The following is a 25,522-nucleotide window of genomic DNA, read 5'->3' on the forward strand; positions in this document are numbered from 1 at the left end:
AGTCAGATTCTCTGATAACCTGACAAGCTTTTCTACATATTTACTTACAATATTTTGAGATGAACAAATGATTAAGAGGAATTTTTCTTTGAGGCTTGGCTTTCCTAATTCTAGATAATAATCATTTGAGCTTTTTTTATAGCATCTTTCTTCACAGATGCTCTAAGAACAGCCATCTCATTTGTCTTCAGGAGGCAAACGTGAAATTGTGTTTCACTTTTTACTTTAGAAATGAATTTGTGGCTGGGTGCAGTGGCTCACGCCTGTAATCCCAACACTTTGGGAGGTCAAGGTGGGTGGATCACCTGAGGTCGAGAGTTCGAGACCAGCCTGACCAACGTGGAGAAACCCTGTCTCTACTAAAAATAGAAAAATTAGCCTGGCGTTGTGGCGCATGCCTGTAATTCCAGCTACTCAGGAGGCTGAGGCAGGAGCATTGCTTGAACCCAGGAGGCGGAGGTTGTGGTCAGCCGAGATCACGCCATTGCACTCCAGCCTGGGCAACAAGAGTGCAACTCCATTTCAGAAAAAAAAAAAAAAAAGGAAAAAGAAATGAATTTGTAAGGTATCTAATGGAGAGCCAGGGTTTCTCCTTCTGTAAACAAAGTAATAAAAACAATTTTAAGAAGCTTTGTCATTTAAAAAAATGATTCAATCATCGAAGTCTAGAAAATAAAATGGTTATGGGACCAAACTAAAAAGAAAAATTAGTGAAAAGGAGGCCCTCCTTTTAATTTCTTCCGATTAAAATTTTTAAAGTGTACATTGGATGGAAGGAAACAAGAGGTATGATATAATCTTAATTGTACATAGTGCCTAGTATATAACACGGGAAGCAGAAAGTTTATCTCCCAAAAAAATATGACAATGAGTTATTGAAACCGCAAGCCAGTTTATTTATCAATGATGTCAGTACTCAAAGTTGTCCAGTTAAAATCTACGTCCTCTTGAAAAACAAAAATACACTGAAGGAAGATGCAAAGAGCTAAGAGTGGTATCATGATTCCACAGCAGTGATTGTAAGACAGTGAGCCACAAGGAAATGGGAAAACTTGAAAAGAAACAAGTATCAGGACCAAATTAGAGAAGATATGAGTAGGGCCATCTCTAGAGGTGAAAACGGAGAAACCTAAGAAAACCAGTGTTGGCATGAATTATGCAAGTGGAAAATACATCTGTAGAGGGACTAGATAGAAGGACCTAGATCTAACTCCAAGTACTTGATTGGAGAAGAGAGGGAGAAAAAGAATTTATAGAATTAACTGTATAGAAGCCTAAAAAATAAGATTATCAGCCTAGTCAGGTAAAGTCTAGAAGTTCCTTTATTTGCTCATCACCTTTCCTTTTTCTATAAGACTATCAAGCAGAAGGTCAGTAACAGCAAATTTACCCTTTCCTCTCCTCTCTCGGTTTAAATTTTATAAGAAATCTGAAGAGGCTGTGGATCAGTTGGCATTACAGTGGGAAGAGCTTATTGAAGCAAGGTTGACAATAGGTCTTGTCATTCTGCTCCCTGAAAATGCCCTTCGACAACTGTGTCAGGCAGAAAGCACACACAAAGTGCTCAGGATGGAACTTGTACCCCATGGCACTGATACAACGGCCAGTGATGGGCTGCCCACATCCATGGCAGAGCGTTCCCCGGCGGTGATGGTAATGGAGCTCACAGAATGGACGTCCATCCAGTTCAAAGAAGGAGCCAGTAGAAAAACTGGTGAAGCAGTCCTAGGGGTAGAGAGAAGAGAGAGAAAAGGAATGCAAATGTTAAGAGGTAAAATGTCAGCAAAGTAAAATTTTCAGCCTTGAAATTCCTGCCAGTTACCTGCCAGCTACAGGAATTTCCCTCAGGTTCTTGACAAACGGAGACTGGATTGCCCGCTTGCAAAACAGACAAGCAAATGGATCTGTATCTCATTTCTCCTTTAGGATGCCCACATCCATTCCTCATTCAGGACTGTGAACCCTTTCACTAACTGCAGCTCTTCCTCTCAGAGAGGAGAACCCTTGATTTTCCCTAAGTCCAAAAGAAAAGTGATTATACAGACCCCACAAACAAAGCACTCTGGGTGCCAGACAGTGTCCATGGCTGAAAGGTAGTTTTCCAACACTGGGCGATTGCAGCCACCACACTTGGGTGAGAACATGGCTAAGAAATCCTTTCGGCAATATGGCTTCTTGTCCTTCTCATGAAAGCCTGGAGAGATAAAATCAGGAATTCAACTGTTGCAGGTTGAGCCCTGAAAGCTACACTGGAGACTGAGAGGAGGCCCTTTCAATCTCAGTGTCCTCATATTCAAAATAGGATGATTATCATTACCTAATTCAAAGGGTAGTTGTAAGAAATAAATGAGATAATGCAGATGAAGTGTTTTGGCATTGTGTCTGGTTCATAGTAAACATTTAATAAGTGTTAGGGGCTATTGCTCCTTAGTGCCTTTGTATTAAGTATTCCCTCAGCTTGGATAGTTCTGTCCCAGAGCCTGATATAGTTGCCCTCTTCATGTGATGCAAGAATCACTCAAATATCATCTTATCAGAGAGGCATCTCTTCAGTCCCTCCTCGTCACATCATCTTCTTTCATTGTCTTTATGGCATTTACCTTTATCTAAAATCATCTTTGTGGTCTGTCTCTCCTTACAGGAACATTAGCTCTGAGAGAAACTAGATATTGTTGATCTTGTCACCATTATATCTCTAATATCTAAAACAGCATCTGGGAAGAAAAAAAGTGTCTGATATTTTAAAATAAAATACTACTAAATAATAATTTCCAAATGGATGCAAGATCTAAACACAATGACTCATACCATATATTTGAATTAAAAATAGATGTATTCCTCTTTTTTTATTTTTTGTGTGGGTATATTATTTTTATTGTTTACCAGCAGTGTATGAAAATCCCAGTTATTCCTCAGTCTTTACATCACTTGATATATCCATATATTTCCTTTTTAATCAATCAAATGGATGTTATCTATCTATACAATGTTATCTCATGGTAGTTTTGATTTGTGTTTCCCGAAAGGCTAATGATACTTAGGGTTTTTTTAATGTGTGCATTTGAATTTCATATCTTGTCATTAATGATGTATTCCTCTTTAATGTGGAAATAGAAAAACTGTTATAAATAGAGCCCAAATTCCAAAAGCAAGTTAAGTATTAATAAATTTAGCTACATAAAAATATATCTGAATGACTTACACATGTCAAAAAATCACCATAAACAAAGAACAGTCTGAAGAAAATATTTGCTAATTATATTCCAGAAAAACATAGCTAATACAAGGAGCTCCTAAGTATATGTATGGTTTCAATTATTGTTGTACATAATTAAAAAGTGAAAAAATTGGCCGGGTGTAGTGGCTTGCACCTGTAATCCCAGCACTTTGGGAGGCCAAGGTGGGTGGATCACGAGGTCAGGAGATCGAGACCATCCTGGCTAACATGGTGAAATCCCGTCTCTACTAAAAATACAAAAAATTAGCCAGGCGTGGTGGCAGGTGCCTGTAGTCCCAGCTACTTGGGAGGCTGAGGCAGGAGAATGGCGTGAACCCAGGAGGCAGAGCTTGCAGTGAGCCAAGATCGCGCCACTGCACTCCAGCCTGGGAGATAGTGAGACTGTCTCAAAAAAACAAAGAAAAAAAAAGTAAAAAAATTAAAATGGAAAAATATGAATCCCTAAAAAATTGAATCACATTGAAGAAAATTAACTGTATATCAAACTGATGACATGAGCAATAAAATAAATAATTTGGAGATTGCTGGCAGGATGACTGAATAGGAACAGCTCAGGTCTGCAATTCCCAGCGAGATCGACGCAGAAGGCAGGTGATTTCTGCATTTCCAACTGAGGTAACCACTTCATCTCATTGAGACTGATCGGACAGTGGGTGCAGCCCATTGAGGGTGAGCCAAAGAAGGGTGGGGTGTCACCTCACCCGGGAAGTACAAGGGGTCAGGGAACTCCCTCTCCTAACAAAGGGAAGCCATTAGAAACTGTGCCGTGAGGAACAGTGCACTCTGGCCCAGATACTGTGCTTTTCCCATGGTCTTCACAAACCGCAGACAAGGAGATTCCCCCTTGTGCCTACGCCACCAGGGCCCTGGGTTTCAAGCACAAAACTGGGCGGCTGTATGTGCAGACACTGAGCTAGCTGCAGGAGTTTTTTTGTTTTTTGTTTTTCATACCCCAGAGGCGCCTGGAATGCCAGCAAGACAGAACTGTTCACTTCCCTGGAAAGGGGGCTTAAGCCAGGGAGCCAAGTGGTCTGGCTCGGAAGGTCCCACCCCCATGGAGCCCAGCAAGGTAAGATCCACTGGCTTGAAATTCTCACTGCCAGCACAGCAGTCTGAGCTTGACCTGGGATGCTAGAATTTGGTGGGGGGAGAAGTGTCCACCATTGCTGAGGCTTGAGCAGGTGGTTTTACCCTCACAGTGTAAACAAAGCCACTCAGAAGATCAAACTGGGTGGAGCCAACCGCAGCTCAGCAAGGCTGCTGTGGCTAGAGTGCCTCTCTGGATTCCTCTTTTCTGGGCAGGGCATCTCTGAAAAAAAAAAAAGGCAGCAGCCCCAGTCAGGGGTTTATAGATAAAACCCCCATCTCCCTGGGACAGAGCACCCAGGGGAAGGGGTGGCTGTGGGCACAGCTTCAGTAGACTTAAACATCCCTGCCTGACAGCTCTGAAGAGAGCAGCAGATCTCCCAGCACAGGGTTCGAGCTCTGCTAAGGGTCACACTGCTTCCTTGAGTGGGTCCGTGGCCCCTGTGTCTCCTGATTGGGAGACACCTCCCAGTAGGGGCTAACTGACACCTCATACAGGAGAGCTCTAGCTGGCATCTGGTGGGTGCCCTGCTGGGATGAAGCTTCCAAAGGAAGGAACAGGCAGCAATCTTTGCTGTTCTGCAGCCTCTGCTGCTAATACCCAGGCAAACAGGGTCTAGAGTCGACCTCCAGCAAACTCCAGTGGACCTGTAGCAGAGAAGCCTGACTGTTAGAAGGAAAACTAACAAACAGGAAGGAATGGCATCAAATCAACAAAAAAAGACATCCACTCAGACACTCCATCTGAAGGTCACCAACTTCAAAGACCAAACGTAGAAACATCCATGAAGATGGGGAGAAACCAACGCAAAAAGGCTGAAAATTCCAAAAACCAGAACGTCTCTTCTCCAAAGGATCACAACTCCTCACCAGCAAGGGAACAAAACTGGACAAAGAATGAGTTTGATGAACTGACAGAAGTAGGCTTCAGAAGGTGGGTAATAACAAACTCCTCCAAGCTTTATAAAGGAGCATGTTCTAACCCAATGCAAGGAAGCTAAGAACCTTGAAAAAAGATTAGACAAATTGCCAACTAGAATAACCAGTTTAGAGAAGAACATACATGACCTGATGGAGCTGAAAAACACAGCACGAGAACTTTGTGAAGCATACACAAGTATTAATAGCTGAATCGATCAAGCAGAAGAAAGGATATAAGAGATTGAAGGTCAACTTAATGAAATAAAGCAAGAGGAAAAGATTAGAGAAAAAAGAATGAAAAGGAATGAATAAAGTCTCCAAGAAATATGGGACTAAGTGAAAAAAACAAATATACGTTTGACTGGTGTACCTGAAAGTTATGGGGAGAATGGAACCAAGTTTTAAAACACTCTTCAGGATATTATCCATGAGAACTTCCTCAACCTAGCAAGACAGGCCAACATTCAAATTCAGGAAATACAGAGAACACCACAAAGATACTCCTCAAGAAGAGCAACCCCAAGACACATAATCATCAGATTCACCAAGGTTGAAATTGAGAGGTGACAATGTGCTAGCAGCCCTTGCTTGCTCTCGGCACCTCCTTGGCCTTGGTGTCCACTCTGGCCGTGCTTGAGGAGCCCTTCAGCCTGCCGCTGCACTGTGGGAGCCCCACTCTGGGCTGGCTGAGGCTGGAGCCAGCTCCCTCTGCCTGCGAGGAGGTGTGGAGGGAGAGGCATGGGCAGGAACTGGGGCTGCATGCAGTGCTCATGGTACAGCGCGAGTTCCAGGTAGCACGGGCTCAGCAGGCCCCGCACTCAGAGTGGCCGGCCAGCACTGCCGGCCCTAGGCAGTGAGGGGATTAGTACCCGGGCCAGCAGCTGCGGAGGGTGCGCTGGGTCCCCCAGCACTGCCGGCCCACCCATGCCATGCTCGAATTCTCGCCGGGCCTCAGCTGCCTCCCTGTGGCGGAGGGCTTGGGGTCTGCAGCCCGCCATGCCCGAGCCCCCCCGCGGTGGGCTCCCATACGGCCCAAGCCTCCCCGACAGATGCCGCCCCCTGCTCCGCGGCGCCCAGTCCCATTGACCGCCCAAGGGCTGAGGAGCGTGGGCACACAGCACGAGACTGGCGGGCAGCTCTGCCCGCAGCCCTGGCACGGGATCCACTAGGCGAAGCCAGCTGGGCTCCTGAGTGGGGTGGGGACTTGGAGAACTTTTATGTCTAGCTAGAGGATTGTAAATGTGCCAATCAGCACTCTGTGTCTAGCTCAGGAATTGTAAATGCACCAATCAGCACTCTGTGTCTAGCTAAAGGTTTGTAAATGCACCAGTCAGTGCTCTGTGTCTAGCTAATCTAGTGGGGACTTGGAGAACTTTTGTGTCTAGCTAGAGGATTGTAAATGCACCAATCAGCACTCTGTGTCTAGCTCAGGGATTGTAAATGCACCAATCAGCACCCTGTCAAAACAGACCAATCAGCCCTCTGTAAAATGGACCATCAGCTCTCTGTAAAATGCACCCATTAGCAGGATGTGGGTGGGGCCAGATAAGGGCATAAAGGCAGGCTGCCCGAGCCAGCAGCAGCAACCTACTTGGGTCCCCTTCCACACTGTAGAAGTTTTGTTCTTTCACTCTTTGCAATAAATCTTGCTGCTGCTCACTCTTTGGGTCCGCACTGTCTTTATGAGCTGTAACACTCACCGCAAAGGTCTGCAGCTTCACTCCTGAGGCCAGCGAGGCCACTAATCCACTGGGAGGAATGAACAACTCCAGATGGGAGGAACGAGCAACTCCAGATGCACCACCTTAAGAGGTGTAACACTCACCGCGGAGGTCTGCAGCTTCACTTCTGAAGCCAGCGAGACCACAAACCCACCAGAAGGAAGAAACTCCGAACATGTCTGAACATCAGAAGGAACAAACTCCAGATACACCATCTTTAAGAACTGTAACACTCACCGTGAGGGTCCGCAGCTTCATTCTTGAAGTCAGTGAGACCAAGAACCCACCAATTTCGGACAAAAATGAAGGAAAAAATGTTAAGTGCAGCCAAAGAGAAAGGTTGGGTAACCCACAAAGGGAAGCCCATCAGACTAACAACGGATCTCTTGGCAGAAACCCTACAAGCCAGAAGAGAGTGGGGGCCAATATTCAACATTCTTAAAAGAATTTTCAACCCACAATTTCATATCCAGCCAAACTAAGCTTCATAAACAAAAGAGAAGTAAAATTATTTACAGACAAGCAAATGCTGAGAGACTTTATCACCACCAGGCCTGCCTTACAAGAGCTCCTGAAGGAAGCACTAAACACAGAAAAAAATAACTGGTACCAGCCACTGCAAAAACATACCAAATTGTAAAGACCATAGATGCTATGAAGAAACTGTATCAACCAGCGGGCAAAATAACCAGCTAGCATCATAATCACCAGATCAAATTCACACATAACAAGATTAACCTTAAATATAAATGTACTAAATGCCCCAATTAAGAGACACAGACTGGCAAATTGGATAAAGAGGCAAGACTCATTGGTGTGCTGTATTCAGGAGACCCATCTCACGTGCAAAGACACACATAGGCTCAAAATAAAGGGATGAAGGAATATTTACCAAGTAAATGGAAAGAAAAAAAAAAGCAGGGGTTGCAATCCTAGTCTCTGATAAAAAAGACTTTAAACCAACAAAGATCAAAAGAGACAAAGATGGGCATTACATAATGGTAAAGGGATTAATTCAACAAGAAGAACTGACTATCCTAATTATATATGCACCCAATACAGGAACACCTAGATTCATAAAGCAAGTTCTTAGAGACCTACAAAGACTCTTAGACTTCCACACAATAATAGTGGGAGACTTTAACCCCACTGTCACTATTAGACAGATCAATGAGACAGAAAATTAACAAGGATATTCAGGACTTGAACTCAGCTCTTGGCCACGCAGACCTAATAGACATCTATACAACTCTCCACCCGAAAACAACAGAATATACATTCTTGTCAGCACCACATCACATTTATTCAAAAATTGACTATGTAATTATAAGTAAAACACTCCTCAGCAAATGCAAAAGAACAGAAATCATAACAAACAGTCTCTCAAACCACAGTGCAATCAAATTAGAACTCAGGATTAAGAAAGTCACTCCAAACTGCACAACTACATGGAAACTGAAAACCTGCTCCTGAATGACTACTGGGTAAATAAGAAAATTTAAGGCAGAAATAAAGAAGTTATTTGAAACCAACGAAAATAAAGACACAAAGTACCAGAATCTCTGGGACACATTGAAAGCAGTGTGTAGAGGGAAATTTATAGCACTAAATGCCCACAAGAGAAAGCAGGAAAGATCTAAAATCGACACCCTAAAATCACATTAAAAGAACTAGAGAAGCAAGAGCAAACAAATTCAAAAGCTAGCAGGAGACAAGAAATAACTAAGATCAGAGCAGAACTGAAGGAGATAGATACAAGTAAAACCCTTCAAACAATCAATGAATCCTGGAGCTGGTTTTTTGAAATGATCAACAAAATAGACTACTAGCCAGACCAATAAAGAAAAAAAGAGAGAAGAATCAAATAGACACAAAAAAATTATAAAGGGGTTATCACTACTGATCCCACAGAAATACAAACTACCATCAGAGAATACTGTAAATACCTCTGTGCAAATAAACTAGAAAATCTAGAAGAAATGGATAAATTCCTGGACACATACACTCTCCCAAGTCTAAACCAGGAAGAAGTTGGATCCCTGGATAGACCAATAACAAGTTCTGAAATTGAGGCAGTAATTAATAGCCTACCAACCAAAAAAAGTGCAGGACCAGGTGGATTCACAGCAGAATTCTATCAGAGGTACAAAAAGGAGCTGATACCATTGCTTCTGAAACTATTCCAAACAATAGAAAAAGGGGGAATCCTCCCTAACTCATTTTATGAGGCCAGCATCATCCTAATACCAAAACATGGCAGAGACACAACAAAAAAAGAAAACTTCAGGCCAATATCCGTGATGAACATCAATGTGAAAATCCTCGATAAAATATTGGCAAACTGAATCCAGCAGCACATCAAAAAGCTTATCCACCACGATCAAGTCGGCTTCATACCTGGGACGCAAGGCTGGTTCAACATATACAAATCAATAAACATAATCCATCTCATAAACAAAAACGATGACAAAAACCACGATTATCTCAATGGATGCAGAAAAGGCCTTCGATAAAATTTAACACCCCTTCATGATAAAATCTCTCAATAAACTAGGTATTGATGGAACGTAACTCAAAATAATAAGAGCTATTTATGACAAACCCACAGCCAATATCATACTGAATGGGCAAAAACTGGAAGCATTCCCTTTGAAAATTGGCACAAGACAAGGATGCCATCTCTCACCACTCATATTCAACATAGTGTTGGAAGTTCTGGCCAGGGCAATCAGGCAAGAGAAAGAAATAAAGGGTACTCACATGGGAAAAGAGGAAGTCAAATTGTCTCTGCAGATGACATGATTGTATATTTAGAAAACCCCATCACCTCAGCCCAAAATCTTCTAAAGCTGATAAGCAACTTCAGCAAAGTCTCAGGATACAAAATCAATGTGCAAAACTCACAAGCATTCCTATACGCCAATAATAGACAGCAAAATCATGAGTGAAACTCATTCACAATTGCTATAGAGAATTAAATACCCTGGAATACAACTTACAAGGGATGTGAGGGACCTCTTCAAGGAGAACTACAAACCACTGTTCAAGGAAATAACACAGGACACAATCAAATGGAAAAATATTCCATGCTTCTGGATAGGAAGAATCAATATCATGAAAATGGCCATACTGCCCAAAGTAATTTATACATTCAATGCTATCCCCATCAAGCTACCATTGACTTTCTTTGCAGAATTAGAAAAAACTACTTTAAATTTCATATGGAACCAAAAAAGAGCCCGCATAGCCAAGACAATCCTAAGCAAAAAGAACAAAGCTGGAGGCATCATGCTACCTGACTTCAAACTATACTACAAGGCTACAGTAACCAAAACAGCATGGTACTGGAACCAAAACAGATATATATATCAATGGACAGAACAAAGGCCTCAGAAATAACACCACACATCTACAGCCATCTGATCTTTGACAAACTTGACAAAAACAAGCAACAGGGAAAGGACTCCCTATTTAATAAATGGTGTTGGGAAAACTGGCTAGCCATATGCAGAAAACTGAAACTGGACCCCTTCCTTACACCTTATACAAAAATTAACTCAACATGGATTAAAGATTTAAATGTAAGACCTAAAACCATAAAATTTCTAGAAGAAAACCTAGGCAATACCATTCGGGACATAGGCATAGACAAAGACTGCATGACTAAAACACCAAAAGCAATGGCTACAAAAGCCAAAATAGACGAATGGGATCTAATTAAATTAAGGAGCTTCTGCACAGCAAAAGAAACTATCATCAGAGTGAACAGGCAATCTACAAAATTGGAGAAAATTTTTGCAATCTATCCATCTGACAAAGGGCTAATATCCAGAATCTACAAAGAACTTAAACAAATTCACAAGAAAAAAAAACAACCCCATCAAAAAGTGACTGAAGGATATGAACACACACTTCTCAAAAGAAGACATTTATGTAGCCAACAAACATATGAAAAAAAAAGCTCATCATCACTGGTCATTAGAGAAATGCAAATCAAAACCACAATGAGATACCATCTCACACCAGTTAGAATGGTGATCATTAAAAAGTCAGGAAACAACAGATGCTGGAGAGGATATGGAGAAATAGGAATGTTTTTACACTGTTGGTGGGAGTATAAATTAGTTCAACCATTGTGGAAGACTATGTGGTGATTCCTCAAGGATCTAGAACCAGAAATACCATTTGACCCAGCAATCCCATTACTGGGTATATACCCAAAACATTATAAATCATTCTACCATAAAGACACATGCACACTTATGCTTATTGCGGTACTATTCACAAAAGCAAAGACTTGCAACCAACCCAAATGCCCATCAATGATAGTCTGGATAAAGAAAATGTGGCACATATACACCATGGAATACTATATAGCCATAAAAAAGAATGACTTCATGTCCTTTGCAGGGACACGGATGAAGCTGGAAACCATCATTCTCAGCAAACTAACACAGGAACAGAAAACCAAACACCACATGTTCTCACTCATAAGTGGGAGTTGAACAATGAGAACACATGGACACAGGGAGGGGAACATCACACACTGGGGCCTGATGGAGGCAGGGGACTAGGGGAGGGATAGCATTAGGAGAAATACCTAATGTAGATGATGGGTTGTTGGGTGCAGCAAACCACCATGGCACGTGTATACCTATGTAACAAACCTGCACATTCTGCACACGTACACCAGAACTTAAAGTATAATAATAATAATAAAAATGAAATAGTTCATTTAAGTAACTTTAAATGATAGTGTTCAGAGTGTACAGTCCTAATGATGCACTCCAAAGACAAAACAAGCTACAAAGAAATCTTAAACTGTTTTTATATATACTGGAAATTTGCTGAGAGTAAATTCTGATGCTCTTACCATATACACATGAAAAGGGTTACTATGACTGAGGATGGATATGTTAATTTGCCTAACTGTAGTAAATATTTCACTGTGTATATCAAAATATCATGTTGTGTACCTTAAAAATATACAATAAAATAATACAATATATATACACAATAAAAATAATTGGTTCATTTATAATATTTACGTATTTTTTGAAATTATTACAGGTAGGTTGCATAATAAAGCAAATAATTATATTAATGCCTTTGGAAAGCAAGATTTCCAGCATTAAAAAGACACAAGTAATCAAACAAATCAAACAAAAAACTATTATCATTACACTATATCAGATATATTAGTATGAACTCATGACTTACTTTTCTTTAAAAAAAAAAAAAAAACAACAGCAGATTCTATCTGGGCACAGTGGCTCCTGCCTGTAATCGCAGAACTTTGAGAGGCTGAGGTGGGAGGACTGGTTGAAGCCTGGAGTTCGAGACAAGCCCTGGGCAATGTAGTGAGACCCACTCTCTACAAAAATTTTTAAAAATTAGCCAGACCTGGTGGTACACATCTGTAGTCCCAGGTACTCAGAAGGCTGATGTGGGAGAATTGCTTGAGTCCAGGAGTTCAAGGCTGTAGCAAGCTATGATAGCACCTCTGCACTCTAGCCTGGGAAATAGCATGAGACCCTGTCTCTATAAAATTTAAAAACCTTAAAAAGTAGATCTGAATCTCTGTCCACTGAAAAACCTAGAAGAAATGACATCCCAGAAATAAAAAACACTCCTAATTTTTAAATATCCTCAATGAAGCAGTCCTTTTGGAGAAATGGATGATTCCAAGTATGTGGCAGAGTTGACAAGATAGGCCTGATATATCTTGTTGTGCCAAGGAAATAGGAAGATTACTGGGATCATATCAGAAAGATACAGTAACTAAATTGAAGGGGCTACTTCTGACCTCAGATAAAAAAATTTGAGCATTAAAAAATAACTAATTCACTAGATCAAATTATACCAAGTATATATAACTCCATGAGTTCATAATGTTTTTTTAAAAATAAAAATTTATTAGTCTCCACTGGATATTGTTGATGAACCCATTCATTACCCTTATAATTACTCTTATTAATAGAAAGTGTCAAACACTTATCTCACCTTTCCTGTATGAGATATATTCCAAGATAACCCAATAACTGATGATAGAAAGTTTTTGTAGAACTCAGCTAATAAATATAGAAGGAATAATAGAAAATTCAGCATTTTACTACCTATTCCATTGGATTTAGGTAATAGTCATCAATGGGGAACTTTAAAATAGAGGGATCAGGATGACACTGCTTAAATTTAGTGGTCAATGTTAGTATCAATAAAAGTGGTCAGCCAGTCATTATACACCTCTTGACGTGATTTAATAAGAAGTATACTGCACCCACCACCTGAAACCTATTCTTGTCATCCAGACCCCCGAAAACTGAACCTAAACCTAGTCATCTTTAGGTCTAAATTAATAGTTTAAGGAAAATATAGGAGATGGGGGCAGGAGTAAGGCAAGTAAGTTAAACAGTATCATGAGAAAGCAGCCAGTCAAATAGAGAATATGGGATATTTTATGGGATATAGGTTCTGGATTCATTAACAAATCAATGGTATAAAAAAGCAGCAAAGAGAGGACTAACAATAGAATTTTTTTAATTTGAGAGACAAAACAGCCAAATGCAATGCATTGACCTTGCTGAGATCCCAATTCAAGCAAACCAAGCCTGTGACATTTTCTTAGAAATTTGAATAGGAATTGTAAATGATAATAAGGAATTCTTAATTTGTTAAGCATAAAGGTAGTTTTTTTTTTATTATTATACTTTAAGTTTTAGGGTACATGTGCACAACGTGCAGGTTTGTTACATATGTATACATGTGCCATGTTGGTTTGCTGCACCCATTAACTCGTCATTTAGCATTAGGTATATCTCCTAATGCTATCCCTCCCCCCTCCCCCACCCCACAACAGTCCCCAGTGTGTGATGTTCCCCTTCCTGTGTCCATGTGTTCTCATTGTTCAATTCCCACCTATGAGTGAGAACATGCGGTATTTGGTTTAAAGGTAGTTTTTAAAAAGACCTTCTCAGCCAAAAGTGATGCATGCCGAAGTATTTAATGATGAGATTACATGACTTCTAAACTTGCTTCTTAATATTCCAGCAAGAAAAAATGTGGATGGATGGGTGAAGGTTAATAGAGGAATCCATTTGGCAAAACACTTATACTTATTGAAGCTAGGTAAGGAAGCACATTTATGTTTAGACTGTACTATAATAAAAACATTTAAAAAGCAATTTGCTGAGGTATAAGAACTTTCTCTTTAATACATGAAATTTTCACTGTTAAGACATATATTAGATCTCGCCACTGCACTCCAGCCTGGGCGACAGAGCGAGACTCCGTCTCAAAAAAAAAAAAAAAAGAAAATTCTTGGCTTGAGGCTTACTGATCCCATGTCCAGGTAATGGAGCTACACTGAGAATGAGAAACTCATGGTGATTGCTTTTTAAAACCTTTTAAAACAAGTGCACCTCACAAATCAACAAATAGCCGCAAAATAAATGCTTTTAATAATAATATGTTGGACATCATGAGTAAGTCAGGAAACTCAAAAGAAAACAATGAAGTTGTAATTTTTGCTAATTAGTAGTTGAATTCCTAATTTTAGCTAAGTAGTAAAAACGTGTTAAATAAATATACTCAATACTAGAAGATATATGGAATGATCCATATATTCATATATTCCTGGTAACAATATTAACCATATTATTCTTTTGGAGAGTCACTTGATAATCTATATCAAGGTTTTTTTTAAAAAAGATGTAGACATCTAAGTCCTAGGAATTAATTAATACAGATAATTCAAAGGAAGAAAACATTATGTTTAATGATATTTATTATAGTACTACTAAACACCAGAAGTAATCTAAATATGATACTATTGTTAATACATTTAGTTGTTTCCAATGTTTGGAACTATAATAATGCTTCAGTGAAAATCTTTAGGCATATAGCATTTTATTTTTTGTTTATTTACATAAATCCCTAATGGAATAACTGATAATGTTAAAATTATTATAAAACTATTATGAAACTATGATGAAACAACATGGAGAAATGCTTAAGTATAAAAAAAGAATTTTTGGCACACAATAACTTACATGTGCACACATATATGAATAAATATAGAAAAACATTGGTAGGAAAAGTTTTCTGTATTGCTTTAGGTTAATAGGGTAATAAGTTAAAAACAAAAATTTCTGCAAGGTCTTTTTATTGTCTTTACACTTACAAAAAAATTAACTAATTAATCCTTAAGCACTTATTCAAGTGACATATTTGCTCTGTTTTGAAACTCACTTCCCTGAGATACCCAAATGGCTTAGTCCTTTGCTTACCTCAGGGGTCTGCTTAAGAGAACAAGTGACTCAACCACTGTGTCTCAAATACTACCTAATCACTCTCTCTCGCTATGCAGAGTAGGTAGTAGTTAGTTGGCTAGTTTGATTACTGTTTGTCTCCTCCACCAGAATACATTAATCATGAGGGCAAGAACTTTCCTTTTTGTCACTATATCCCTAGTACTTAGAATAATGCCTGACACATATATAGTAGTTGCTCAATAAATATCTACTGGATGAGCAGACATAAGAAAAATATTACAATAGCAAAATTGAGATCATCTGCTCCAGGTATATTGCAGTTTAGAGTCTCACTTCAGCCTTGACTAGAATATGCATAAATAGATTAACCTTTATGTAAGAATCCCTCCTTAGTATTTACTTAGAGAGACACCTAAAATGAAGACTATATTATCAGCAATCCCATTTATGGAGCATCTGCATTGTACTGGTTCCACTGAAGGCTCTATCTATACTACTAAATGAAAATGAGATTTTTTCAGAGCAACCTTCTGAAGTAGGCTTTAGCCCCATTTAACAAATGCGAAAAGACAGCTTAGAGAATTTACACCTGACTAGTCAGTAGAGGAGCTGAGATTCAAATCTAGGCCTAACTTCAAAGCCTAACTTCAATGTCATACCTCTAACTTAAATGCATCCTGACTTTGACCTCTCTGTGGGAACTGACAGTATCAGCTGAGCACAAATGTCATAGCCCAATAATTTTGTAAATATGAGAGTTCTACCTCTTCCCCACTAAGACAGTATGTAAGCAAGGCATGCACAGTGTTCTGTAAAGCAGACTATCTAGAAAACACTATTTCTAGAAATCAGCTTTGATAATAGCAGCCAGATCACAACATGACAATAGAAGCAGCCAGGTGTTGGGACCCAAACCATACAGCTGCAGTTTTTCCATTACCTCGTCACTTTTTCACATGCCTTGCTTTGTTCAACTTTGCTTCCTTTAAAAAGCAGACAATTTAGCAGAATTCTGAGGCCTACAGATCTGAATCTAAACTAGTAATTTTATATGCTGTCCTGTGTTCTTCCTCTAAACCCCTGAGACACAGAAGAGCTCACTTTACTTTTTATTTACTCTGTCAAATGATGTCTAAGGTCTATTCAAGGGAAACTGAATACCGTAAGTCCTACTATTTAAGAAAAACTAATACCTGCAACCACCTGTCTCAATTTTGTGTAGCATAATAGTGTTTCTCAAACTTTAGTGTGCATTATTCATCTGGGAACTTGATAAAATGCAGATTGCTGGGTCTTCCACCCTGAATTTTTGACTCAATAGGTCTGGGATGGGGCCCAAGATTTTGCGTTTCTAAAAGTCCCCAGGTGATGCTGATGCTGCATAAAGCAAATGACACAAAACTGAGCTTGCCTGCAGGCAGGCATTACTTGAGAAAACTGTAAGACATGCCAACTATCTGAGAAATGACCCTTATCTAGGCATCTGCTGGACAGCTGGTTTCAAGAGTGGGATAGCAGGGGAGTAACAGCCTCTGTTTCAACTTGGGTAAGTCTCAGGAGAGAAATCAAAAGCAATCACCCAAACTTGCTGTGATACCCCTGCATTTCATAATCTAATAAATTAAGAAAGTTTCAGCTCTTGCTTTCTTGGAGGATCTCTCTGGGACCAATTACCTCTAGAGGAAGAATGAGAAATACTGACAATTAAAAGTGCCACAAAAAGAGGGAGAGTGTTTATACTCTGGTGAGCCTCTTAGCCACAGGGGAAATTAGGAAGCACCTGCATGACCTGGATAATGAACAATTAAAAAGAAACACAGGTAGAAATTGAAGAGCTCATCCCTGTGGGAGGAAGCCAAGGACCAATGACTTGAGCCTTAAAGATGAAAAAAATGCAGATGAATTTAATTTCCCAGGAGGCTCAGAGGTTAAACTGTCTTTATAGAAACTCTTTGTGACTATGTAACTTGGGGTGAGGCAGGATGACACCTAATTAATGAACTGATCATATGGCAGGAGACCTTTTTTACAGAAAGCCAGGCCTAAAAAGGAAAATACAACCCAAGTGGAGCTTCTGATCAATAAATGTCACTTTTTGTCATGTGACTTTATGTATAAATATGTTTTAAGTGTTGTTTCATGTTTATATAAAGCCATAAATGACCCTGTCAGCCCTGTCTGTCTAGAAGGGGCCTGAGTCAAGAAAATGAGAACTAGCTACCTTAATGGTGCTTTCTAGTCATCCTATGGATTGGATATTTTTGTGTGTGTGTATCTAACTTATGTCTCTACTTGGAATATGCCTATGTCCTGTTGTTCCGCTTTCAGGCAACTTCTCCATCATAATGATCCATGGGCAATACAGTATTCACTTGCTGACTGTTGTACTCAACTAATTCTCAGACTTTTATGGCTACCAGTACAATATAAATTTATTGTGAAATATTTTAATATGATTTGGATTAAGTGTCAATGAAAAATGCTGCTTAGGTAAAATACCATCTAGAAATGAAATACCTAATGATTTGTGAAAAAGCACTGAGCAAGCTCCAGTGAACAAGCAAATTACTACAGAGCACTTTGCTAGTGGATTATGTCAGTGCCACTGTATCTGGGTCTATTCTCAAATAAAGCATATTGTGTTGGTACCACAAAAGTAAAGAGATCCAACAGCAGAAGAAGAATTGAGTTCCAGTCAAAAGGCAGTTGTGATGTTTTATAAAAAACATGGAACTTGCAGAAATGATACCCAAGTTGAAATCTTGCCTCTTCAACTTCCTAACTGTGTGACTTTAAGAAAATCACTTTACCTACCTGAGACTCATCTATAACTAGGTAAAATGTTGAATAAACTTGCTGTCACGACTGTGGTGGCATCATATAAATTATTTTTAACCATATACATAATAATATGCCTGATATTTAGGAAAGTCTCCATATTAGTAAAGGGCCTAAACACATGGGATTTTCTTTACTCTCTCCTGAAACATCATTAACATGACAGTTAAGGAATTATGTAAATTATAAAGAGCCATAAGGAAAGAGAAAAAAGTAAAGGATATGCCACCAGATGAGATATTAACTAAATTTTCAAGAATTTAAAGTAGATCATAAGAGTGGTAACTGGCTTAACATAAATAAGAAAACTGGAACTTATGTCTCCACAGATGGGAGAGGCCAATAAAAATCAAGCCATCTTGAATACGATAACATCAGAGGGGCTCAGGAACTGAATGCATGAGATACTCTTCAAGGCTAGAAACAGGACTGGTTGAAAGTCTAAAGAACCATTAGAAGGTTAGATGCCTTATCTTACCATAATATGCAGTGATTATTTCTGTAAATATTGAACAAGAGAGTCTCAGTGATCAGAGATGTTGGACACCATGAGGAAACGAGTCAAGCTCTCTACTGAAAAATGGGAATTAAGTAAAAGTTGATATGCTGAATGGTGAAAAGCTCATTCCCCCATCCCCTTTTTCAATCTCAGAATGCTGGCAAAGAGAACATCTCTTTAGCATAATTGACTCAACAGAAAAGACCTAAGATTGTCATATTCAGAAGTCACTCAACAAAATGGCCAGAGCATCTTACCTGAGTACCATATAGTCAAGTCTACTAGTCAACAATTTCTGTCTATATCCATGGAGTTTGCAATTAGCATTTTAGTGTCTCATTCTTAAATAGTAATAGACAACCATGGATCAGCAGTATTCACAAAGACCAGTGTAAACAAATGTAAGGCACCAAGATGTAATATATATCAAATTCCAAATTGAACTGCAAAACATCCCTCCGAACAGGTAGCCAAAGATTATTTGTACAATTCTGGAATTCCTCACTCTTGTTCAGGAGAAAACAGGTAAAGAAAAAGGAAAACTGAGAGAAGGATTCCTTTGAAGAAAACTGTGCTATGAGTGCCCCATCACCACCAAGAAAGATGAGGTATAGTTCTTGATAACCTCAGGTTAAAAGAGGGACTTCAGTGGGACCACTCAGAGAGTTGGATATCTATGCCTTGGCATTAGTGAGATGCAGTTAGTGGTATCAGAGTTACCCCTGGAAAAAGTCCATAGATGAGTTTGGCTGAAAGAGTCTATGGCAGCTGAATAGAAACATGCAGCTAAAAATTATAACTCCACTGGCTGTCAGAGAAAAGAGTAAGTTATCCATGGTCCTTCTATGAAAATATGAGAGGAAGAGATGATCTGGAACCACGTTAATAATTTCTAACGGTTCACTAGGAGGGAACAATGAAAGCCCCTTGAAAAAAGAATCTTTACAAAACAAATCCTCAAAGAAACATGACAAGGAGAGAATAGCCAGTCAAGACACGTAAAGGGCAATCAAGAGTTCACTGCCAGACCTGTCTTAATCCCGAAAAGAATTCAGGGGAAAAAGTCAGAGCTAAACACTGGCTGGGCCTGGAGAGCATAAAGCCAATTTAACAACAATCCTAGACAAGTTAGACCTTCCTGCCTTCTATTCTCATCTCCATCCTCCCTAGTGTTTCAACCCTAGAGCAGGCAGGTGTCAAGGCTGGCAATAAGGGGGAGGGTGGTAGATAACAAAGCGGGGTCAGGAGAGAGGAAAGGCCATACCCCTGTCCTCGCCTCCTGCAGCTTGAAGGTCCTAAAAAAGAGAGGGAGTGGCTACCACTTTTAAAGTGCTGGAAGCCTTAACTATTACACAGACTGAATTTCCTAAGGGCTTAGTTTTTGTGTTTTGTTTCTTAAATTGATTTTATATTTAGAACTGTTTTTTAAGAGTAACCAGAAAAGACAGAGGACTGCACAAGCTTTTATTTATAAGAAAGGAGAAATCCTTCCCCACTGAGTTCATTCTAAAAGGACAGGAGAAAAACAAAGTAAAGCAGCTTTCTGATTCCATATTTGTTAAAAACAAACATAAAAAGAAGAAATTTAAAAAAAAGACAATTCAGAAAACACATGAAACAAACATACAAAGGGGGAAGAATGGGTCATGTAGAAAGGATCAAGGATAAAAAAATTTTAATAAAAACTTGCCAATCATGGAAGCTAGAAGACAGTGAAGCAATGTCTTCAGAATTATGAAGGAAAATAGTTTCCATTTAGAATTCTATGCCCAGGCAACTTAAGGGCAATGACAGAATAAAAATATTTTCAGATATTCAAGTTCTCAAAAATTCCTTCTCAGACAGCTACTTACTAAGGGATGTTCCCCACCAAAATAAAGGTGGTAACATGTATAAAACATAGACATGGGACCCAGGAAACAGAGCATCCAAAGAGGAAATAAAAGGAATTTCCAAGAGTAATTACTAGATATAATTCTAAGTTAATGAACCAGAATGACTGCTACTCAGCAGGAAGAAATCATTTCATGTTGATTCAGGAGGAGGAAAGTCTCCTGGAGGGATATCTCCAGAAAAAAAAAAAAAAAAAAAAAAGGAAGAAACTGACTTATTGTCAGATGTAGTTGGCCATTTTGAAAAGAATTTCACAGTTCCGTTGCATAACTTAGTGATAAGTGCAATAAAAACTAAGCCAATTTCAAAAAGGATTCAAATGTTAACTTTAGAAAAAAATGAATTTATACCAAAAGGACACTGTGATAATAATATTAACATTACTATACCTCCGTGTGCTTGGCACTATTCTAAATACCATGCCTGTATTGTCTTTAAATCCTCATAACAACCCTATAAGGTAGGCAATTCCATTAGGACTATTTTACTGAGGAGGAAAGTGAGGTACAGAGATGTTAAATGACTTGAACAAATACCACAACCCAGATTTGAACCTGGAAGTCTGACTCTAAAATCCAGACTCTAGTGTAGTCAGTTTGCTACATGGCTTACTTGTGAGCAGTATTCTATGATTGTCGACATATGCACACTTAATACTGATCTAACCTGTAATTATGACATAATTATATATTGAAAAAACAGGGGAGGGGAAGTATGTTAGGAGTGAGTGGGGTAATAATAACATTTCTAAATCTCATCTTCCCTCTTAGACAGTCAATACATAATGGTTAAAACTGGAAAAATAAAACAATCTATAACAATATAAGTTATTATTTAAAACACATAAGCAGGCCAGGCGCAGTAGTTCATGCCTGTAGTCCCAGCACTTTGGGAGGCCAAGACGGGCGGATCACGAGGTCAGGAGTTCAAGACCAGCCTGGCCAATATGGTGAAACATTGTCCCTACTAAAAATACAAAAATTAGCCAGACATGGTGGCAAGTGCCTGTAGTCCCAGCTACTCAGGAGGCTGAGGCAGGAGAATCGCTTGAACCTGGGAGGTGGAGGTTGCAGTGGGCCGAGATCGCACCAGAGATCGCACCACTGCACTCCAGCCCGGGCAACACAGTGAGACTCCGTCTCAAAAAACAAACAATAACAACAACAACAAAACATTAGTAAATATCAGAAGAAACAGCTAAAATAATTTGGAGAGGAGAACTGGATTTGGAGATGAGAAAGGGACTTCTTCAATATTCAACAAGAAAAGGTTTTTTCAATATTACCCTTGAAGTAATATTTGAGTTTTTAAACTATGCATTTGTATTTCTGTGCTTTAAAAAATCAATTTAAAGGGAAATTATAAATGTTGGAGAAAGGTAGGGAGGGATGGTATCTAGTACTGAAATGGGCACTTCAATAGTAGTGATAGGAACCAGGACTCCCGTGACTACCAGGAAAGGTGTTGCTGGTCTTCTAACTACCCACTGGGGTGTGGGATACAGCCTGTCAAGACGGGTCATACCTTCAGCACCAAACACCTCTCCACAGTGAGAGCAGAAGAAGTGCTCTGGGTGCCAGGTCTGGTTCATTGCTGTCAGCACTTTCTGGAAAGGGAACACACAGACATTATAATGATGCAGAGTTGTAAAGCATGACTCTGGTTCTAAATGAGTGACTGAAAGCTGGAGAGGAGTGGGGATTTACTTACATCCAAGATGGGAGCAGCGCAGTAAGCGCAGCGTGGAGAAAAAAGTTGGTGGTAGTCGTTGGGGCAGTAGGCCAAGCCACTCCGCTCAAAGAAGGGACTGGTGCCAATCTCTTCTTTGCAATGAGTACAAACAAAATGCTCAGGATGCCATGATTGACCTAGAGCATGGATCACCTGTGGAGTGAAATGAAGCCTGACACAGGAGGCCAGTTGAGTGCTCTACAGCCTATAGGTTGCACAACTCTAGGGAGCACTCTTCACACTGTACCCCTTGTAGACAACACCCCTGGAATTATACAACACTGAGGCCTAGACCTAGGTTCCACCTAAGGCCATTTGTTGTCTGTGCTTTATGGATTGATAATAAAAGGATGCCCGCTTCCGGGACTGATCACTGTGATGAAAGCCTGTAAATGTTCGCAACCACTCCACTGCCACAGGGGGTGGCAGAAACAACATAGAGCACATTGATGACAGAGAAGTTATAACTGTAGCCTTGGTGTGGAAGGGACCCCTGGAAGAGGAAAAGGCCAAATGACAGTTTTTATTCCTCTAGTTTGAACACTTTATTCCATGCCCCATGCAGTCAGGTCCAAAGCCTTTTATCATAGCTTTGGTGAAGGACGATGCAGAACAGGAGTTTGCAGCTGTGACTTAGAGCTGAGTTCAGCTGAAAATTGTAATCAATCAATTTAGACTGGGAATGTTTGAACAAAGGGAGCAGTGAGAAAGGTCATCTCAGTAAAGGCAGTACAGAAAAATGGTTAAGAACTCAAACTCGGGAGAGAGTCTCCTGGTTTCAGATCTTACCTCTACCTCTTATTAGGCCTTGGACATGTCCATTAATGTCTCTGAGTCCTCAGTTTCCTCATCTTTACAAAGGGAGTAATCATTCTCCTTGAAGGGCTGATGTGACCATTAAATGAGGAAATACTTGTAAAGCACTTAGCTCAGTAGCCAGAGCACTGTAAGTGATTAGTAATTATTAATGCTAACTAAAATATCTTAAAATATAAGGGGAAAGAGCAATCCTTGATGAGACAGAGAGAGACAAAGAAAGCTATAGGACCAAAATTTCAGCCCATCTCACCTTCCCAGCAATCGGTTTCTGGCAGGATGCACAATGGCCCTTGGGCACTGTGGCAATGCCAAGGTCCTGCAATTCCTGCTCCAGACCCCCAAGCATTGAGTCTAGGGAGGTCTTGTGATCCTGCTTGTCTGGTAAATGCTTCTTGCCAGCATCTGCTCTCACTGCAACCTGGCCCAAGGGAAGAACCAAGAACAGAATCAGCCTCATGTATTTTTATTCTCACTGGCATCTTCTAATGACTCTATAAATTCACCTCTACTGACTGATCTCTTAGCCTTTCCCCAACCTTCCTGCAAGACATTGGAAGAATCTAAAATTTCAACACTAATAAAAATCTTTTCATCTCCCTTTCATCCTAAACTACTCAGGCCAAATAAAATCTGACTAATTTTATATTTGTAAATCTTAATGTAGGAAATTTAGTACATGAGGATCATACCCTTTGAAGATTTTAGGATGACCCCAGTTCAAAAATTAGTCACATCTCCCTTTTACTCATTTATTTGACAATATTTGTTGAATACCTGGTTTGTGCCAGTCACTGCTCTAAGCACTTGGATTAAAGCAAGGATAAGACAGACCAAGTGTCTGGCCTCATGGAATTGCATTCTGTGGGTGATAGACAATAAATAATTAAACAAATAAATATATGTTGTAATGTCAGACAGAGATAAGTTATAGAGAGAGATAGAAGGGACACAGCAAGATGGTGAGAAGAATTGATTTAGATGGAGGTAATAATCAAAGAAAGCCCCTCTAAGGAAGTAATATTTGAGTAGATACTTGCGACTCAGAAATATTGACATTTATGGGAAAAGCATTCTAGGGGGAGGGAAGGCCCTGAGGAATAAAACGACTTGGCACATTTGAAGAAAAGTCGAAGAGGTCAGTAGGGCTAGAGCAGAGGGAGTGAAATTGAACATGGCAGGAGAAGGTGATGGAGAGAGAGGCAAAGATCACATAGGAACCTCATGGTAAACGCTTGGGTTTTACTCCAAGGTGACAGGAGCCATTGCAGGATTTCAAGCACAGGAGTGAAGGAATCTGGAGGATCCCTGTGGTAGCTGAGTGCAGAATTAAGTGTGGACAAGCAAGAGTGACAAGGAGATTATCAGATAATGACTTAGATCAGTGTTATAGGAGAAGGTGGTGAGAAGTGGTCAGATAAGACTTGTTGATGCATTGGAATTATTTAAGCAAAAGCCCAAAATTATTATAAACCATTCAAAAAAGTATCCTCAAATTTAAAAAAAAAAAAAAAAAGGCTAACTGACCCTTCATAACCTCATAACCTGATTCTGGCTCTCTCTCCTCCTTTCCAGCTGGGCGACTGCTACCATCTATCTACAGAATACTTCACTCATCAGAAAACTACAATGGCTCTCCATTGCCGCCACATCAAGTCTTCACTCATCAGACAGACATTCAAAGCCTCCCATCCACTGTCCTCCCTTTTTATCTTTCCCAATTTCATCTTTTATTAATACTACGTTGTAAAAGGCCTCTGTTGTTCAGGACAGCTGGGCTCTTCATCTCCTGAATGTGACCTGTTACTGTCTGCCTTAAGACCTCTACTTATCCTACTTTTACTGCCTGTTATAACATCACATTGTCACCAATCAAAATGCTCATTTTCCTTCGAGACATTTTGATCATCTGACAGATGTCCTTCCTCCTCTAATATATGTCAGTTAATATTCAAGAGGTTAGTGTTCAGAAGGTTAGTGTCTGAAAGGTCTGAACGGGTGACTGACATTAATTATGACAAATAAGTAAAAATACAATATAACTACATCTACACCTACATCTCTATCTCTTCACTGGTATCTTCCAGAATACTTCTGAACAGATATAGAAGAGACAGGAAATTCTGCCTATCTCCAGTGGGGCAGAACTGGATGGCGAGGGTGCAGAGCTGAGAAGGAAACAGTTCAGTGCAAGCTTTTTGCACTTTTGATTTGTGTACAATGTGAAGGTGCAGCTTATTCAAAAGATAAATGGGGCCAGGCGCAGTGGTTCATGCCTGTAATCCTAGTACTTTGAGAGGCCGAGGCAGACAGGTCACCTGAGCTTAGAAGTTTGAGACCAGCCTGGGCAACATAGCAAAACCTCGTCTCTACTAAAAATACAAAAATTAGCTGGGCATGGTGGCGCACGCTTGTAATCACAGCTACTCAGGAGGCTGGGCACTAGAATCGCTTGAACCCAGCAGGTAGAGGTTGCAGTGAGCTGAGATCATGCCACTGCACTCCAGGC

The 25,522-nt window shown here is 39.9% G+C and overlaps 1 protein-coding gene across 10 annotated transcripts in view; it reads right to left on the reverse strand.

Annotated features, from left to right (window-relative positions):
• Positions 1 to 801: 801 nt before the first annotated feature.
• Positions 802 to 25,522, reverse strand: part of LPXN (leupaxin) — a 50,726-nt gene continuing 26,005 nt past the window's right edge. For 6 of the 10 annotated variants that reach the window (XM_058438717.1, XM_058438719.1, XM_058438715.1 and 3 more), the window contains exons 4-8: positions 23,267 to 23,434; positions 22,177 to 22,350; positions 21,991 to 22,072; positions 2,046 to 2,194; positions 802 to 1,725 (exon numbers count right to left, since the gene is read on the reverse strand). In XM_058438717.1, the coding sequence (XP_058294700.1) occupies positions 1,456 to 1,725; positions 2,046 to 2,194; positions 21,991 to 22,072; positions 22,177 to 22,350; positions 23,267 to 23,434 (843 nt within the window). In that variant the 3' untranslated portion in view covers positions 802 to 1,455. The remainder of the gene's footprint in view (positions 1,726 to 2,045; positions 2,195 to 21,990; positions 22,073 to 22,176; positions 22,351 to 23,266; positions 23,435 to 25,522) is intronic. The other 4 variants (XM_032152950.2, XM_058438713.1, XM_058438714.1 and 1 more) reach the window with 3 other exon arrangements.

The sequence above is a fragment of the Hylobates moloch genome, unplaced genomic scaffold (genome assembly GCF_009828535.3).
Source record: "Hylobates moloch isolate HMO894 unplaced genomic scaffold, HMol_V3 SCAFFOLD_5, whole genome shotgun sequence".
In the NCBI taxonomy this organism is placed as follows: Eukaryota; Metazoa; Chordata; class Mammalia; order Primates; family Hylobatidae; genus Hylobates; species Hylobates moloch.